This window comes from Theropithecus gelada, chromosome 14 (genome assembly GCF_003255815.1).
Source record: "Theropithecus gelada isolate Dixy chromosome 14, Tgel_1.0, whole genome shotgun sequence".
In the NCBI taxonomy this organism is placed as follows: Eukaryota; Metazoa; Chordata; class Mammalia; order Primates; family Cercopithecidae; genus Theropithecus; species Theropithecus gelada.
In genome coordinates this window covers 125,350,830-125,369,604 of record NC_037682.1, presented here as the reverse complement: position 1 = coordinate 125,369,604, position 18,775 = coordinate 125,350,830, and the positions used below count along the sequence as shown (strand labels likewise).

At 47.4% G+C, this 18,775-nt stretch overlaps 2 protein-coding genes across 9 annotated transcripts; one reads left to right on the top strand and one right to left on the bottom strand.

Annotated features, from left to right (window-relative positions):
* Positions 1–691: 691 nt before the first annotated feature.
* On the bottom strand, positions 692–13,391 carry ACAD8 (acyl-CoA dehydrogenase family member 8). The gene is made up of 11 exons (XM_025356832.1): positions 13,183–13,391; positions 9,941–10,041; positions 9,336–9,505; positions 7,984–8,093; positions 7,256–7,332; positions 6,733–6,870; positions 5,308–5,443; positions 5,115–5,212; positions 4,611–4,763; positions 3,866–3,968; positions 692–1,444 (listed from the first exon to the last, which is right to left on the bottom strand). The coding sequence occupies exons 1-11, from the start codon at positions 13,289–13,291 to the stop codon at positions 1,392–1,394; spliced, it is 1,248 nt and encodes a 415-aa protein (XP_025212617.1). The 5' UTR covers positions 13,292–13,391; the 3' UTR covers positions 692–1,391.
* A 137-nt stretch (positions 13,392–13,528) lies between these two features.
* THYN1 (thymocyte nuclear protein 1) lies at positions 13,529–18,565 on the top strand. 8 transcript variants are annotated; one of them, XM_025358074.1, is made up of 9 exons: positions 13,538–13,604; positions 13,974–14,050; positions 14,253–14,327; positions 15,566–15,744; positions 16,504–16,572; positions 16,927–17,019; positions 17,591–17,686; positions 17,896–18,046; positions 18,368–18,565. In XM_025358074.1, exons 2-9 carry the CDS (start codon positions 14,008–14,010, stop codon positions 18,412–18,414), a joined length of 753 nt encoding a protein of 250 aa, XP_025213859.1. In that variant the 5' UTR covers positions 13,538–13,604; positions 13,974–14,007; the 3' UTR covers positions 18,415–18,565. The 8 variants fall into 8 exon arrangements, with proteins under 8 accessions (XP_025213862.1, XP_025213865.1, XP_025213863.1 ...); XM_025358075.1 differs by having other exon boundaries at positions 13,559–13,604; positions 13,991–14,050; XM_025358077.1 differs by lacking the exon at positions 14,253–14,327 and having other exon boundaries at positions 13,529–13,668.
* Positions 18,566–18,775: the final 210 nt, after the last annotated feature.

The window sequence follows — 18,775 nt, the reverse complement described above, 5'->3', positions numbered from 1 at the left end:
ATGAGGGGATAGAGTAATGTAACGATAAGTTATAACAGAGTTCCCCAGGCTGGGCACAGTGGCTCATTCTTGTAATCCCAGCACTTTGGGAGGCTGAGGTGGGCAGATAACTTGAGGCTAGGAGTTTCAGAGATCAGCCTGGTCAACATGGTGAAACCCTGTCTCTACTAAAGATACAAAAATTAGTCGGACGTGGTGGCTTGCGCCTGTAGCCCTGGCTACTTGTGAGGCTGAGGCATGAGAATTGCTTGAACCGCAGAGGCAGAAGTTGCAGTGAGCTGAGATTGCGCCACTGCACTCCAGCCTGGGCGACACGGCGAGACTCTGTTTCAAAAACAACAAAAACAAAAAGCAAACAAACAAACAAAACAAGGTCTCCTAAAGTCCCCATCTTTGAATCTTACTTTAATTCTACTTTCACACATCATAAACAATGCTTAGTTTGCAAAGTTATTAATAATTAAAGGAGCTTGCTTTTTAAAAGCCAAACTGGACGAGTTTTATTATTCCAAAATCCAGTTAAGTGTTTAATCAAATATAATTAAACATTTAAAAATAGTTGTAAAGGCTTACAGATAAAATAAAAATCAACTTTAGTAGAACCAGAGGTGGTGAAGGATAGATTTATCACTGTGATTAAAAATATTTAAAAAGAGGCATAGCTTCAGAAAAGGAAACAAAAATTCAAAAAAAATATTCAAAGTATTTATCATGAAGAGAAACACTGCATACCATTCCTAGACCACAGGCTTCTTAATATGAAACCCAACGAATATTCAAAATTCGAAAGCCTCAGCTCTTGATATTTAGGCAGTCCAGAAGTAGAAATATACCCTGAATCACAGCTTAGGAGTAAGTTTCCCAAATATCCATTTTATCATGATTTATATTCAGAGGTGTGCTACCCAGAGAAACCTCTTGCATCTGCAGCTGTGGTACAGAAAACGACACGGACGGGAGGGCGTTCCCCCATTTCCCCTTCCCACACCTTTGCTCTAGAGTCAGGAAGAGCCTCAATGAAAGTCCCCAGGCCCCTAGAGGAGGGATCCGGTGAACCAGCAAAGTGCAGACTAATCAAGATGAAGTGGATCCAAGAAAGGACTTTGGTTTGATGGTGAATCTTCACTGGTCACCTTTCTGGCATTAGGAAAACAAGGTAGTATGTGTTCTTCCCACATTTCTCATTGAGGCCAGCTCTTCTGGTTCCACTGGGGATTCTGCTCCAGTCTGAGACACGATGCTGCTACCAACACACAGGGTGCAGGTCCTGCCCTAGAGGAGCTCAGCCCTGGGGTCTAATCCATGATCCCTTTGGAAGAAAGTGGCCCACATGGCACCACTCAACACTGACTGCGGTCGCACTGAACACCAGGCCAGAACAAGTGTGGGCTCTACTCCTGAAGCAGGCTTCTAGAGATCAGCATCCTCATCACTTCATTGCTACCTGTAAGAGGGAGGAAGAAGGAAGAATTTCATAGCAGCAAAGTCTGAGAGTTTAGTAAAGCTCTGACCAGGCTGCTCCAGGCCTAGCTCAGGGTAGCTGCAGATTTAAACCAGAATCATTGCTTTTAGCCTGGGAGAGATGAGATTTTTAGAGACTTCTCTACAAAGTACTGAAAAATGTCCAGAAATAATATTTACTTTTTAAAAAACTTACTGATAGTAAAAATGCTTATGTAAAGTTTAAAAAGGCAGAATAAAAACAGTATATACGAGATAATCCTAATTAAAATTAAAAATGTACCAACAAAGGCAGAGTAAAATGATTAAAAGGAGATATACCAAAATTACATTCTGGATGTGGAAACATGAGTGATTTTTTTTTTACTTTTCTTTTTCCTTTTTTTTTTTTTGAGACAGTCTTGCTCTGTTATCCAGGCTGGAGTGCAATGGTGTGATCTTGGCTCACTGCAAGCTCTGCCTCCCAGGTTCAAGCAATTCTCTTGCCTCAGCCTCCTGAGCAGCATGTGCCGCCACATCTAACTAATTTTTTGTATTTTTTGTATTTTTTTTAGATGGAGTCTCACTGTCACCCAGGCTGGAGTGCAACGGCACAATCTTGGCTCACCGCAACCTCTGCCTCCCTGGGTTCAAGTGATCTTCCTGCCTCAGCCTCCCGAGTAGCTGGGATTCCAGGCATGCACCACCACGCCCAGCTAATTTTTTGTATTTTTAGACAGTCGGGGCTTCACCAGGTTGGCCAGGCTGGTCTCGAACTCATGACCTTATATGATCCACCCTCGGCCTCCCAAAGTGCTGGGATTACAGGCGTGAGCCACCAGGCCCGGCCAATTTTTTGTATTTTTAGTAGAGACGGGGTTTCGCCACATTGGCCAAGCTGGTCTCGACTCCTGGCCTCAAGTGATCCACCCGCCTCAGCCTCCCAAATTGCTGGGATTACAGGCATAAGCTACCGCACCCAGCCTACTTTTCCTAATTTTATAAGGTTTTAACAATAAATACAAATTTCTTTGGTAATCAGAAAACTGATTTATAAAAGAACAAAAACATTTTCCCTGAAAGGAGGGTATTAATTATTTGCTTCACTTTTAGCAGTGGCCTTTAATGTAAAAAGAAATATAAACTCCCTCGAGCAATCAGTAGTTACATCGTCTCAAATAAAGCATAAATTGTAGATTTATCCAACAGTAAAGTCCATGATGAAACAAAGTGGTAAAGTGATAAATGTCCCAATTCTTTTATAAGTGGGTGATGGTGTGGCCTAAAATAAATGTTTTCCCGCTTATTATTGCAGGGTTGAGAGACAGTCAGAATGAAGGCAAAGCTTCCCATGCACATAAAGCTCTGTGAGAAATAATGGAAGGACAAAGGCTCTGGGGAATTCCGTGTGAACCCTGGCGACTGAGCCCATAAACATCTTTCTGGAATGAGGTTTGAAGCAAGCAGCCGTCTAACCTGGGGTAGCCTGTGACTCTGACATTAACACCAGAGTGGTGGGTCTCAATGTGTGCTTCTCAGACAAGCTGCGGCAACCTCACTTGAAGACTTGTTGGAGATACAAATTCCCAGGCCCACACTAGACCCTCTGGGGCAGAAGCTCTGGGGCTGAGGCCCGCAATCTGTGCTCCCATGCCCTCCAGGCGATTCCAGCACAGGCTGAGGTTTGCAAACAGTGCTGTGAAAGGGGCAGGGAAGCCCCATTATATAATGTTTCCAGCAAGGCAGCCTCACGTTGCTTCACTGAAGTCACTCGAAGAAGCCTCTGCTCCTCCCGCTTTTCCAAGAGTCGTGTCATTTCAAGACTTCCGCACTGGCTGTGGAGAGTGGAGACAGCCCGGCTCTGACCCTGACCCCAGTGGCTTACATGTTTCCTAGACAGCATGTCTGTGACTACCAAGATACCCACATACTGATGGTTCATTTTATTGAAAAATACACTAGTAATATTGAGACAGGTATCTTTTAGGCCATCTGGCTGATAATCAATATAGAGCTACTGATGACCATACGGGCTCACATTCGCCCTGTACATCACTGTTCTTGGATCCCTGAGGACCACACACACTATCCCCTTAGAGAAAACCACGGCTGTAGTTTTCAACATGCTTTCTCATCCATCATCTCAGTTCACCCTTCTCGCAAATCTACAGAAGAGCAATAGCAGAGTGATCCGATGCCCACCCACGGTGACGAAGCTGAGTCTCTGGACTCCAGGCTGGAGCTGTTTTTGTGCACCAAGCCCCTGCCAGAGCAGCTCTGTGGAAAGGGAGGGAGGAGGAAGCCTCGAGACAGACAGGGCTTGACTGGACCCTGAGGTCCGGGAGGCATGGGGACAGACACACTGGGGAAAGCAGCGATACCGCCCCCGTTCTGAAGGAAGAGAATAACCCCTGGCAATTTTTACCTTCTAGAATCTGGTGGACCCTGGAGTCCCGCATGTACTGCTGAACAGCGTAATCCTTCAGGTAGCCGTAGCCCCCGTGCATCTGTAAGGCCTGGTTGCAGATCTGCAGGGAGACAGGGATTAGACGTCTTGGACTCCAGGAAGACTGTGGAGCAAGCAGCTTCCCTTCCTACCCCAGCCCACGATCTGGCAGCCCGCCGTGAACTGATGAAAGAGCCACAAACAGCCAAGCTCAAACAGGGCCTCCACATTCTGTATGGTCAGAGACAAGGGAGGTTCACCTACCAAACTTGTCAGTCCCCACCAGACAGGCGACTCGAAGCCCTCCGGCCCTCTGGCTTATTACCTGCCAGGCACACGCTGCCCCGGCCACCCCGGCTGGGCTAAGAAGTGGTTATGGTTCCCCTAGCGGCAGAGCAGCCTCAGTGTAGCTCCGCCCTGACAGTGTAAACACGGCAGAGCGCTACATTCGGGCTGCTGTGAACCCTCCAAAGGTGGTGTCTCACCCAGAACACAACCACACAACAGTGGCGTAATGAAGTGTGTGATGGCACGCAGCAGACCTGAAAGCCAGCGATGAGAGCTCCCACGCAGGCCGCTCCTGCGTTAATTTATATCCTTCAGCTTAAGGCGATCCCCGCGGCATCCCAGACGGCTTTGTTCCAAAGCTGACTCACGCCTCTCAAGACCCTGGGCCTAGCGGCTGTTCCCTGTCCACCCCGGCGGAGCCAGAGGAACCACTTACAGCAAAGCATTCATCTGTAGCAAAGAGCTTGGCCATGGAGCACAAGGCCACTGCCTCTTTCCTCTCTTCCTGCAGAGCCACTGCTGCGTTGCGGATCATCAGCCGTGCGGCCACCAGCCTTGTTGCCATATCAGCCAGCGTGAACTGCAAGTACTGCAGCACAGGGAGAAGAGAACCAGACAAGACTGAGGGGCTCAGACCAGCACCTGGTGCAGGAGCCTTGCTGAGACATCTCTAAGTGATCCAAAGCTTCACAGTCTCTTGCTTTTTCTAGAGGAAATTTATTGCTTTATAAGTGCTAAGTCCACTTCACTCACCCAACACTCTAGTATCAGTAAAGATATCCTGAGAGAAGATGGACAGAAAGAAAGCACAAGCTCTGGCTAGGACAGTGGTGGGACTGGCAGAGGAATTTCCTGGCTTCTCTCCTAGAAAATGTGGGCCCTAGAGCAAGTCCCGGGCTGCAAAGAGTGGAAAGCCACGTGGAGGCAAGGGAGAGGTTACCTGGTTACTGGCCAGAGGCTCTCCAAACTGCTTCCGGACCTTGAGGTGGTCTCGGGTGAGGATGACAGAGGCGTGGGCAGCCCCCAGAGAGCAGGAAGCTAGAGGGGAAGAGCGCCGACGTTCCAACTGAGCTGGAAAACAGCACTGCCGGTCCCGGACTGCCACCTCCCTGCCGCACCCCTTCGTGTCTCACCAATATTGATCCTCCCTCCGTTCAGTCCTTTCACGGCAATGAGGAAGCCCTGCCCCTCGTCCCCAATTCTGTTGGCCAAAGGGACAGCACAGTCTTCGAAGATCACAGCTCGTGTTGGCTGGGAGTTCCACCCCACCTGGCAAAAATCAGGGACTGTGTGGCTGCCCAACAATCCAGCAGGTAGGGCTGCCTTCCCTGGAGACAGAAGCCTGTGAGGGATGGGTTTCAGCACCCGCGACTTAGACCCGCGAGAACTTAAAACGAGGAGAAAGAAAAAGTTCAGGTTTAAAGGCCTGTCAGCAGTCGGAAAGATATCTGTTTCAGCTAAACATTTCCGAATGTATTAAGAGAATCTACTTTCTAATGTCTACCCTACCTGACTTACAAACACTTCTCACAAATTCCTTCAGGATTGTGACACCAACTGCCCTCAATTTCAGTGCCTCTAATTGAAAACCACAAATTATCTAAAATCTAGTTCCTTTCTGGCTCTGAAAATATGACTGCCTTTACATCATTTCCTTGCTCTCTTTTGTTGATAGGATAAACTTCATTTCTAAGCCTTTTATTGAAGGTCTTCCTGCCCAGGAGTTAGCATGGGCTTTGCATGTGGGAGAAGCCTAGGAAATGGCTGCTGTGTTACCAGAGAAGGGGGTGTTAAGATGCATAACGCCTTGTAGTTATGGAGGATCAGGAAGGATCCTGTAGGAAAATATGGAAACCTGAGGAGCTGTGAGAGATACACTTAGGAGTCATTTCATCACCTGCCTTCTCTCACAAAGTCCCCCCATAACAGTACAAACTAGAGAGAGATGACCGCTTTCAGCATCTGGTCTAAACAATCTGAATGGGTCTTGAGCCCTTACTACCAATTACGGTTACGTAATCACAGGTCTCCTGTTCATGCCCTGGCCACGGCGGTTCTTCATCCCAGACGTGCCTTACTTTTCAAAGTACTTATAGTACCTAAGTGTCCTTCTTAGGTTGTGAAATACCCACAATGATCTCCAATGAGTTTTACTTTATTTTTAATCAAAGAAGACAAAGGGACCACGTGCCTTCCATTACTGAGACTTGTGGTCAATACCAGGTCTTCTCTCAGTGTCTCTTCCGGGAGCAGCAAAGCGCAGCAACGTAAGAAGCTGGATAGGAACACAGGCCAAAAGGAGAGGCAGGGAGGTCGGAACACTGACTGACAGGTGGCTTGTAGACTTCACTGGCAAAAGCTGTCACTCTCCCCAGAGGCCTGGTGTTTAACAATGCCCTATTATATTTTATACGCTCCTGTTGAAAATCCTCATAGAAACAACTGCTTCGAAGGTAGGTTAGCAAGTATGCAAACCTGTTTTCTGAAATAGCGCAGGAGTTGGGCTGGCAGGTGGCAGTCTCATAACCTGAATTGTTTCCTGTTCGACAGCCACTCACCTTTTTCTCCTTCTTGCCAAAGCTGAGGCCAGGGGTCCCCTTCTCAACAACTACGCATGAGATGCCCTTGGGGCCTGGTCCTCCCGTTCGACACATGACCACATAGATGTCTGACTCGCCACCACCGCTGATGAAGGCCTGGAGGGGTAAAAGGGGTGCAAAAGGACCAGGGAATGCATGAGTTCTCACAGCATCTGGGAGCACCACTGGGGTCCTCCTAACAATACGGTCTAATGGCACAGAGACTGAGGAGGGGTAAAAGGTAGCTGCAGTGACTGCAGAATCAGAGATACAGTTCAACAGAGTATTAAAAGGATAGACAGAAGTCAATGAAATGATCTGGAATCAGACTAGGAGAGAGAGAAACAGTGAGAAGAAAGAAAGAGAAATGGGTCAGAGGTTCTCTTCCCAACACATAAAAATCCTGTGGGAGTGTTAACGCACAGATGGGAAGGGACCAGAGGGTGTCAGGAGGAAGCTGGGAACAGTTTCCAAGGCGCTCTGGAAGGACGCACACTGGTACCTTGGAGCCATTGAGGATGTAATGGTCTCCCCGTCTCTTAGCGGAGGTCAGAAGAGAGGCAGCATCACTCCCGCTTCCTGAGGAGGGTCAGAGGGCAGCAGAGAGAAGCTGAGAATTCCGTGGGGTCGAGGGAGCCCGGCACACTTCTGTCTCCTAGGAAATCTTCCCCAGACAGGCACTGCTCAGAGCCCGGCACACTTCTGTCTCCTAGGAAATCTTCCCTAAGCAGACACTGCTCAGAGCCCAGCACACTTCTGTCTCCTAGGAAATCTTCCCCAAACAGACACTGCTCAGAGCCCAGCACACTTCTGTCTCCTAGGAAATCTTCCCCAAACAGGCACTGCTCAGAGCCCGGCACACTTCTGTCTCCTAGGAAATCTTCCCCAGACAGACACTGCTCAGAGCCCGGCACACTTCTGTCTCCTAGGAAATCTTCCCCAGACAGGCACTGCTCAGAGTGTGCCCATGCAAAATCCGGGTGGCCAAAGGGACGCTCTGTACTTGGTGGAAACTGCTCTTACCAGTCAGGCCGCTGTCCACCTCCCAGCACACCAGATAGGTCTCTTGGTCCCTGTGACATCCGGCCATAGGACTCTATCACTCCTCACCCAAACAGCTTCATAAACAGGGGCTCAACGTGTCAACAGGCTGGGAGGAGTGCTCGGTGACGCCGTCTGAGCAGGAAGCATCTCTCCCTGCTGTATCTCAGTGCAGTGTGGCAAACCCACCTGGTTCAGTGAGGCAGTAGGAAGCAAACTTCTCCATGGTACAGAGCGGTGGGCAAAATTTGTGCCTCTGTTCCTCATTTCCAAAGCTATCAATCATCCAGGCACACATGCTGACAGGTACACCAAGAAGAAAAGACATTGACAGAAATAAAGATGGGAAAGAAAAAAAATTGGGGGAGAAGGGGAGAGAGAACAAAGGGCAGGGCAGTAAAGCAGAAGAGTGGGAAGGGGAAAGTCACAAATGGGAAGATTCTTTAAAGGAAAAGGCTGGATTAAAACATATTCCTGGAATAAGAACTACCCAGAGATAACCAGGCTGAGGCACTTCTCACCAGGATGTCTGTACTACTTCTAGTCGGGTTACAGGAGCCTCTAAAAATCAGAGAGTTATATGTACTTTCTATGAGTAGTTTCTATTACTTCTCAACTCACTGGCAGTTCCATCTCCGGATTGAGGAAAAAAGTGAGGGGGCCAGGCGTGGTGGTTCACGTCTGTAATCCTAGCACTTTGGGAGGCTGAGGCAGGCGGATCACAAGGTCAGGAGTTTGAGACCAGCCTGACCAACATGGTGAAACACCATCTCTACTAAAAAATACAAAAAAATTAGCCAGGTGTGGTGGCGTGTGCCTGTAATCCCAGCTACTCAGGAGGCTGAGGCAGGAGAATCGCTTGAACCCAGGAGGCGGAGGTTGCAGTGAGCCAAAATCATGCCACTGCACTCTAGCCTGGGCGACAGAGCGAGACTCCGTCTTAAAAAAAAAAAAAGAAAAAAAAAAAGAAAAGGGTGAGAGGACCCCGATCACTTTATTGGAGAAGTCTCCTAGTACCAGCTCAAAATAAGATTTCTGAGAAAGCTGGCTGACCTGATTCCCTAAGCAAAACACAGGACGACAGAATCAAGTCCAACAGGCAGCAGCAGACCTAGCGTGTACTTTTTTGTTTGTTTTGAGACGGAGTCTCACTCTGTTGCCTAGGCTGGAATACAGTGGTGCGATCTCAGCTCACTGCAAGCTCCGCCTCCTGGGTTCACGCCATTCTCCTGCCTCAGCCTCCCGAGTAGCTGGGACTACAGGTGCCCATCATCACGCCTGGCTAATTTTTTGTATTTTTAGTAGTGACGGGGTTTCACCATGTTGGCCAGGCTGGTCTCAAACTCCTGACCTCGTGATCCACCCGCCTCTGCCTCCCAAAGTGCTGGGATTACAGGCATGAGCCACTGCACCAGGCCCCTGTAAGTCCAGTTCCTTGAGGACACTCAGCCTCAAAAGATCAATCTTTTTCCTATGAATCTGAACTCTCACAGTCAGCCCATGTGGGTACTTCATTGTGCCTTCCAAGCTTGGGCACTCACTTGTGGATGCTCATATAGGCTGTGGTGCTGGTGCAGCCTGTAGCCAAGGCTTCAAAAATGACAGAGGTATCAAGCCGTGACAGTCCAGACCCACCCACATCTGTTTGTACGTAGACCCCTCCGAAGCCTAGCTGGGCTGCCTTCCGCATCACATCCACCGGGAACAGCTCCTATGTACAAAAGAGAGCAGGGTCATCAGCAACTGGTTCAGAGACGGCCTTCCTTTTAGAGGGTTCAATGAGGGGATTAGGGTGCTTGCACATGGGAGAGCACACGAATTCTCTTAACATGCCTGTTTGTCATCTTACAGTGGTTATCAGTTAACATGGGTCCTGTAAAAACTTTTTCTGGCATTAAGAAGTTTCTTTTTATTATCGATAGAACTGCCTTAGTTTTATATCCAAATCTTTATTCAAGTAACAAAAAAGAGTTATGTACAAGATGATCAGGATGCCTTCTAGGAAAAATCATCCACTACCATATTCTTACTTGCAGTAAGAGTTGGTAAGTGGAGGAGACATTTAACACTTAGATTATTAGGAGACGAAGATAAAGGTCTGCCTGAGACATCTGTTAGAACGTCTAAGCACAAGAAAAACTCCTACCTTCTGGTCCCACTCTGCCATATTTGGAGCCATCTCCCGGGCAGCAAAGTCAAAGGCCACTTTCTGAAATTCCTTCTGCTCTTCATTAAGTCCCAGGGAAGCTGTGGGCAGGATTTTGCATATACTGAGTTCCAGGGCAGGGTCAGGGAAGAGTTGCCAACAAGAAGCATGAAGCTGTGAAACTGGATCTACTGTAGTATTTCCCATACACAGTACAGCCTTTAACAGCTAGAGAATGGCATATTCTATCATTATTCCACTTGTCATATGGAGAAAGGACAGTTCTCACACACATCCAGATCAACCTAGAACAGGATAGGGGACTTCCAGACATCTCTTATCCTAGACACTTAGTAAAATGCAGTTGTAGACCCAGAGGTCGAGGCCACAGTGCTAGAATTTTGGTTATTATAACTGGCACTAAAGAGCACTATAGGCCGGGCGCGGTGGCTCAAGCCTGTAATCCCAGCACTTTGGGAGGCCGAGATGGGCGGATCACGAGGTCAGGAGATCGAGACCATCCTGGCTAACACGGTGAAACCCCATCTCTACTAAAAAATAAAAAAAAATTAGCCGGGCGAGGTGGCGGGCGCCTGTAGTCCCAGCTACTCGGGAGGCTGAGGCAGGAGAATGGCGGGAACCCGGGAGGCGGAGCTTGCAGTGAGCTGAGATCCGGCCACTGCACTCCAGCCCGGGCGACAGAGCGAGACTCCGTCTCAAAAAAAAAAAAAAAAAAAAAAAAGAGCACTATGGGCCGGGCGCGATGGTTCACGCCTGTAATCCCAGCACTTTAGGAGGCCGAGGTGGGCAGATCACCTGAGGTCAGGAGCTCGAGACCAGCCTGGCCAACATGGAAAAACCCCACCTCTACTAAAAATACAAAATTAGCCGGGCGTGGTGGCACATGCCTGTAATCCCAGCTACTTGGGAGGGTGAAAAAGGAGAATCGCTTTAACCAGGGAGGCGGAGATTGCAGTGAGCTGAGATCGCGTCATTGCACTCTAGCCTGGGGACAGAGCAAGACTCTGTTTCAAAAAAAAAAAAAAAAAAAACAAGAAAAAAGAGCATTATGGGAAGACTATGGTGCCACACTTGACAATAATTTACTTCAGTGCCTACAAGCGATGCAGTCCTTACAAAAGAACACAAGTGCAGGTGCCAGAGTCTGTTCCTCGGGACAAATCCGGGCATCAGTAATGGCTGGCTATGCAAACCTGGAGAGGGCACCGTGTTTTGTGATCAGTACTCTCATTAAAACAGGAAAGTCAGAAATCAAGAGTTCTGAGGATTAATCATCGGGCTGCCTTGAGAAGCTCAGAGCAGAAACCTATGTTGGGTATTACTCTCACGAGCAGAGTTAGGGATAAACAACTCATGGTTCTCTGACCGGGGTCAGGCCATTTATTCACACAATTTTGTACAAGGGTTGCTGTTGCTGTAGACCATGGCTCAAAGATCATTCCCAAAAGAATGTTTATTGGGTGTTTACTAGGTAGCAGTGCTGGGGTTACAAAAATAAATATGATCCGGCCAAGCGCGGTGGCTCACGCCTGTAATCCCAGCCCTTGGGGAGGCCAAGGCAGGTGGATCACTTGAGGTCAGGAGTTCAAGACCAGCTTGTCCAACATGGTAAAACCCTGTCTCTACTAAAAATATAAAAATTAGCTGGGCATGGTAGAGTGTGTCTGTAATCCCAGCTACTTGGGAGACTGAGGCACAAGAATTGCTTGAACCCGGGAGGCAGAGGTTGCAGTGAGCTGAGATTGTACCACTGTACTCCAGCCTGGGCGACAGAGCAAGACTCCATCTCAAAAAAGTAAATAAAAAGATCCATTCACACAAAGGATGACCTCAATGGTAATAATGCATTTTATTTCAATCCTAGCAAGAGTTCATTAAATGCTAACAAATCTTCTTCTGTAAATAGCTACTTCCTAAAACAAATAGTTCAAGGAACCACAGGCTTAAGAAATAAATCTGAGTTGCAGTCTATTGGAAGTAAATAGTTTAATGGAAATCATATGCATAAGTAAATACGACATAACTACGTAAGTTCCCAGAAGGAAATACACTATAAAAACAAAACAAATACCACCACTCATGAACTTTGCCAGTTACTAGCAGAGTTCAAGATGCCAATAGATACATACTAAAGAGGTAAAGCTAAATAGAAAAACAGTCCAAATGAAATGGGAAAAGCCTTTTACTGCAGAGCAACTCAAGTGTAAGCAAGATGCAAACAACAAAACCCACCTCTAAATAATTCCTTATCTGCTTTGGTATCAATCAGGGTAATCTTGGTTATCAAATTCTAAGTGCTAGGCCAGGGCAGCACCTCTTGAATGAATTTTAAGACATGGAGAAGAAAACAGTATTCTATGCCTTACTGTACTTTATAGATCTGATGTCTAAGGGACTTATTCTGTTGTAAAGAAAATTGTCATTTATTTAAAATAAATTAAAAATATTTTAGAAGAAAAAAGTGTTTATAAAGGTGCTTGGCAGAGAAGTCACAAACTGGCCGGGTCTCCACCACTCCTTGTTACATTCACATTATTGTTTAGAGCCTAAAGACACTCAAGTTTGTCGGCCCCGGTAGAGTCTCTCACTTGCAGTAATAATTATTTTTCCTGCATGAGTTTCAACACTAAAAGTGTCTTATAGCCAGAGGTATTAAGATACCACATCTTTGTGTGTGAGCAAATCTTGTATGACCTGGAGCTCTTGTTCAGCTGCGACCATCAGTACCCAGCCAGCTTCTTACATTCTCACTACCTTTATGACCCACTGTTATGAATTTAAAAACCAACGAGCCCAACAACAACAACAAAGTCCCAAGTTTCTTCATTTCTCTAAGCACCCGAGGGTGACCGGCCGCAGGAGGACCCGGGCGGGGGTGACCGGCCGGAGGGGGACCCGGGCGGGGGTGACGGGCCGGAGGGGGGCCCGGGCGGGGGTGACGGAGCAGATGGGGACCTGGATGGTGGTGACCGACCGGAGGGGGCAGCCCGGCGAGGGTGACCGGCCGGAGTGGGAAGACGGGCCGGCGGTGACGGGTCGGAGCTGGGAGCCGGGCCGGGGGTGAGCGGCCGGAGTAGAGAGCCGGGCCGGGGGAGTGACTGGCCGGAAGGGGAGCTGACGCCGGGCGGACTGGATGGAGCGGGGAGACTGCAGTCCCTCGCGGACATATGTCCGCCAGGGCTCTGGACACCTGTCCTCCTGCCCGCCCAGGAGATCCTTACGGTCGATGCATGAGCTCAAGCTCCGGTGGCCGGTCTGGACGAGGGCCCGGAGACCGCCGGGAAGGCAGCCGAGGCTCGCCCCGAGGCGCCGGCAGCCTGTCCCCAACATCGTCACTGCAGCTTCGCGTTCAGCTAAAGGCCTGAAAGCCTCCCACCTCCGCTGCGCTCTCACTAGCTGTGCTAGCGACCCGGCATCGTCTGCCCCACTGCACCCTGGGGGTTGTAGTCCTCCCACGAGCCCTGACAACCCACGTGCAAGGTGGGCTCCAAAGGGGGCCACGACTACAATTCCCAGAAGTCCTCGGGGCCTCGGCGCCGCAGAGTCGCACCGCCCACCTAGCGCCGCGGGGTTACGCTGCACAGCCTCCGGCGCGGGGGAGGCGGAGCGCGGTCTCGTCTGCGGAGTGGTGGGTTTGTAGCCGGTAAATTACTTTATCATCTATGTTGTCCGTTCAGTTGCTCCTCATAATTAGCAAGGATAACAAGGTAACACAAGGCTTACTTACATTCACCCAACAGAAGTGTCTCTGTGGAGCCACTTCCCAGTGAACTGCATACTGAGAGAGGGGTCCCTGGATGAGGACCAAGCAAAGAAGCGAGAAGAGTTTAGAGGCAGGTTATGCGAGACGGAAATGGCGCAGATAACGGAGGGAAGGATTTGAGGGGCTCAACACAGTGTCTGTGTTTCGCAAAAGTTGGAGACATTCTAGGCTGCCTCTCGTTGCCCCCATCTCGCTCTGCGCGGGTTTTGGAGGACATTAGATTCTTTCTTGTATCTCCGTTGATTCCAGAATCTTCCGCACTTCAGTCCCCTGCAGGGTGACCATGTCGAGACCTCGGAAGAGGCTGGCTGGGACTTCTGGTTCAGGTGAGCTGCCCCCAGGCTGCACAGAGGCAGCTCAGGAAAGAACCTTTCTCGAAGAACGTGTTTAATACTCTTCATTTTTCACTCCCTGCTTGTTAAGAGAACCCTTTGTGATTTTTTATTAACTTATCCTTAATCACTCTCCATCTTCTTTACGTGTCTCACCAAGCTCCTACTTAAGAGTTACTTTTTCTTGTTTATTCAGGCAATGGTTGTGACGCACAAAGACTGTTTGCGATACCAGGTGGCGTGCTAAAGAACAGAAATCCCCTGGTGACGGGTAAACTGCAAACGTGATGGGGTTCAGGGGAATGGATTGCTACGGTTGTGGAGGGAGGAATCACAGGAAGGCCTGGAGAAGGACGTGTAATTTGAGCCCAGCCTTGAAGAATGGGAGACTTTCCATGGGCAAAGTTTAGTACTAAGAAAACGTGAGGTCGTTTTTATATTCACAAAGATGGATGGCACTCTAAGTGGATGGAGGAGGAGGAACATTGGAAGGTGCAGGAAGTACCTCTTTTGGTAATGACAGGGGTTCCAGATACACTACAGTACGTTGCAGTTATGTATCAATATGTGGTGTTTGCAGTGTGCCTGTTAACTAAGGGGCCATCAGGAAACTACGTTAGGAAGGTATACTGGGTTCAGAGCATTAGATATCTATAAATAATATTTAATGACAATTGATGTAGGGACTTTGACTAAATTCAGAGGCAGTATAGTTATTCAGTAGCTTCAGACAGACCTCAGTGACAGGTGCTGACCTCATATCTTGACTCCGCCATTACTGGATGTGTGATCTGGAGCATGCTTCCCAGATGAAGAGTACAACATCTCACAGGTTATGTAGATAAACCGAGTTAAGGTTAGGGTAACACACAGACCTTGGGCCCTGTCATATAGTAATCAAACTTAGCTACTGAATGCCTACTGTGTTCCAGGCACATTCTAATTGTCTTGGGATGAAATCGAATCATCACCATTTCTACAATGTCCTGAATGAACTGTTTCTTTCAACTGTTATTGGCACCTTCAAGGAGCAGAAAGGAGACGGGCCATGAGCCACAGTGAGCAAGAGGGGAAGAAGCATGAGATGAGAATAATAATGCTTTTATTGAGCATTTATTGTAATGCCAGGCATTGTCTAGGCCTTTTGTATTATCTCATTTAAGCTTCAAAATAGTTGCAAGTAGGTGCTTAGTTTCCTTTTTCCTATGCAAAGGCATAGCAGAGTGAGGAAAGGAAAACATTGACTACTGCCAGGACCTTTAATCCTGAACAGCCCTGTAAGGTGTTCTTATCCTACTGAATACATAACCCAGAAGATACCCTGTAAGGTAGGTATTCTTGTCTAATTTTTATAGATAAGGAAAGCTGCTTAATGGTAAGATTAAGGTCCTGCAGCTAGTAATGGATCCATGATTTGAATCCAGGCCTGACTCCAAAGCGTAAGCTTTTTCCATTATGAAACATTGCCTCTAAGAAGCATGATCTTTTCTTTTGCTTCTCCTGTTGCAGACAAGGGACTCTCAGGAAAACGCACCAAAACTGAGAACTCAGGTGAGGCATTAGCTGAAGTGGAGGACTCCAACCCTCAGAAGACTTCAGCCACTAAAAACTGTGTGAAGAATCTAAGCAGCCACTGGCTGATGAAGTCAGAGCCAGAGAGCCGACTAGAGAAAGGTGTAGATGTGAAGGTGAGATCCTTGACCTGTCTCCAGTCCCTTCATGGTGGTTTTTAAATGGGGTTCCATCCCCAGCTTCTCTTTGAAGGGTAGGAAAAAGGTAAAAATGAATAAAATCGGCAGGGTTTATTATCATCAACTGGTTTATGAACCTATCTAGGGCAGGGGTTGGCTAACTTTTGCTACAAAGGGCCAGATAGTAAATTTCGTAGGCTTGTGCGTGTTAGTCTGTGTTGCAACCCTGCCCTTGTAGCAAGAGAGTGGCCAGAGATAATACATAAACAGCTGTGGTTGTGTTAAAGTTCAACTGTATTCACAAAATCCAGCATGGGGTTAGATTTGCCCTGAAGGCTGTAGTTTGCCAACCTCAATCTTAGGTTACCTTTCTCTGACCACCTGCTATGCTCCTAGGTGTCTCCCTGCCAACAGCTGATGTATATTTCAGGGAATTTAATATAGCCTGGGAAAAATATAAGCAGAAATATTATAGAAGAAATATAAAGTGAAATGCAAGTGTCCAGCAGATTACTTTATCATCTAGATTATCCATTCAGCTAATCCTCATAATTAGCAAGGATAACAAGGTAACACAAGGCTTACTTACATTCACCCAACAAAAGTGTCTCTGTGGAGCCACTTCCCAGTGAACTACGCATTTCCTCTATAGCCAGTGGCCCCTCTCACTGTTGGGGAAGGAACTGTCTGCTTCCATATATGCTTACTAACTGGCCAAGGATTGTTTAATGATTGAATTTATTTTCTCTTGCCTAGTTCAGCATTGAGGATCTCAAAGCACAGCCCAAACAGACAACATGCTGGGATGGTGTTCGTAACTACCAGGTAAGAGGGTAAGGAGGAGGTTCCCTGAGACCCAGGTGGGATAAATGCCTGCCTCCTCGTCATGACTTACTCAGTAGCAGAACCTCTTGGCCAAGGTTGCCTTTTTCAGAACCAAACCTGATAATGTATTTAAAAATGCCTTAAGTATGCCGCATGAAATTTGCAATTTGCCTGTGTTCTGGCCAGTGTCCTGGTAAAAGTCTGGGTGTCCTGGCAAAGGAGAAGGACTTTCTAATGAATTGAGAAGTGCAAACAAGAAAAACCCATCTATTAAAAGCAGACTTGATGTCTGCTAAAAGCTAGACCTTTCCAGCTGATGGGAGGATACGTACTCTTTCTTCTCCCCTGAGACAGGCTCGGAACTTCCTTAGAGCCATGAAGCTAGGAGAAGAAGCCTTCTTCTACCATAGCAACTGCAAAGAGCCAGGCATCGCAGGACTTATGAAGGTTAGTTGGACAGGTTTTTGTGTGAATCCCTTTCCCTCCAGGGAGACTAACTTAAGTAGATATAAAGGGATACACCTTAATTAGGTAATAAAAAAGTACACTCCCCCCCACCCCATCCCCTTGTACAGGAGTAGGGAAAAACTGCCCTGGCCCGTCCCTGTATGACAACAACTGAAAACAAAGCAGGCCTTCATTTCAGGTCCCACCAGCAGACTTCACTCCACCTCTAAATCTTGATCTCACTTGAAAACAGGCCTGATGGTAGCTCCTCCAAGCTTATCAGGATAAAATTACTAACTGTGCAGGTGGGAAAAAAACAGTGGTACCAGTAATAACCTTTGCCATTTGTTTTTAGAGCATATTTTTAAGATTTTTGTAAAAACAGAGTTGATTTCCTAGTCTATATATTAGACTTTATATTATTTCCAAATTTCTGAGCCCCCATTGGCTCTACAGCAAGGCAGATGGGGTAAGAATGTTCAGGGTAAGAAATGAAAGTTGGATATGGATTAAAGATTGGCTGTGGAGCTAACTGCAGGCAAATGATTCAAAACTTTTGTTTTGGTTTCAGATTGTGAAAGAGGCTTACCCAGACCACACACAGTTTGAGAAAAGCAATCCCCATTATGACCCATCTAGCAAAGAGGACAACCCTAAGTGGTCCATGGTAAAGACTCTGCTTTCCATTTCATGACAGGGGAAGGATGAACAAGGGGAGGAAGATGATTGGGCTGACTGTAGGTCAAGGTACACAGCCCGGCACTTACACAGATGAGGTGATACTGACGAGATAGGAGCTTCCTGCAGGCGGTTAAAAATACAGTGGGCAGAGTCAGCCTAGACACATCTTTCTATCATGTACACTATTGTCACTAGGTGGATGTACAGTTTGTTCGGATGATGAAGCGTTTCATTCCCCTGGCTGAGCTCAAATCCTATCATCAAGCTCACAAAGCTACTGGTGGCCCCTTAAAAAATATGACTCTCTTCAGTCGCCAGAGATTATCAATCCAACCCCTGACCCAAGGTAAGAGTGGGCCCTCTCCTATATCGTCCGTATACCAGAATGACCTCATGAATTCCCACTTACTAGCTGATGAAACTTGGGCATGGTACTTCACCTTTCTGTCAGCATCCTCACCTGTAACATCCATGAGGGAGGGAATGTGGCCTGAGTTACCTGTTAGTATTACCCAGTACTCTACAGAGCTTGGCACCTGGTAAATAGTTTTGAACGAATGACTGCTCGCCTTAGCACCACGTAAAATGTACCTGTGCCTGGCACAACTTTCCTGTTCAAGAGGAGACATTAATACCTAATTCTTCCTTTTTCCTTTTTTTTAAATAGAAGAGTTTGATTTTGTTTTGAGCCTGGAGGAAAAGGAACCAAGTTAACTGAGATATTACTGCTGGAATGGGCAAGAAATTACTCCAAGACAAAAGAAGGTGGGTGGGGGGGGCTTGCTTGTTATGCTCACCTGGGCTTGTGTAGCTAAGTAGTTTTTGTGTATACTTTTTTCAATAAAATAATATCAAAGTTGAAAAATTTTTCTTCTAAAACCACACTGAGTGCAGTGGGATACCCCCCAGCTGCAGACCTCTTACCTCCAGGCAGGCTCCTCTGGCCGCTCCAAGATGCAAGGCTGCCTCCGCCATCTTTCTTCACGATCACTAGTTCTGTAGCAAATTGCAGGATGTAGGGCTGAGACCCTCAGTCTGGTAACACCCACTGGAATGAACTTTTCTTTCTACACCA

What these genes read in the sequence shown, in the direction of transcription:
- THYN1 (XM_025358074.1), top strand. Translation starts at nt 14,008, where the DNA reads ATGTCGAGACCTCGGAAGAGGCTGGCTGGGACTTCTGGTTCAG. An exon ending in CAGAAATCCCCTGGTGACGG is followed by an intron (nt 14,328 to 15,565) that starts GTAAACTGCAAA and finishes CTCCTGTTGCAG; the next exon opens with ACAAGGGACTCTCAGGAAAA. An exon ending in AGAAAGGTGTAGATGTGAAG is followed by an intron (nt 15,745 to 16,503) that starts GTGAGATCCTTG and finishes TCTCTTGCCTAG; the next exon opens with TTCAGCATTGAGGATCTCAA.
- ACAD8 (XM_025356832.1), bottom strand. Translation starts at nt 13,291, where the DNA reads ATGTTGGGGACAGGCTGCCGGCGCCTCGGGGCGAGCCTCGGCTGCCTT. An exon ending in GCCTATATGAGCATCCACAA is followed by an intron (nt 8,094 to 9,335) that starts GTGAGTGCCCAA and finishes TGTACCTGTCAG; the next exon opens with CATGTGTGCCTGGATGATTG. An exon ending in AGCCTCTGGCCAGTAACCAG is followed by an intron (nt 4,764 to 5,114) that starts GTAACCTCTCCC and finishes CCTGTGCTGCAG; the next exon opens with TACTTGCAGTTCACGCTGGC.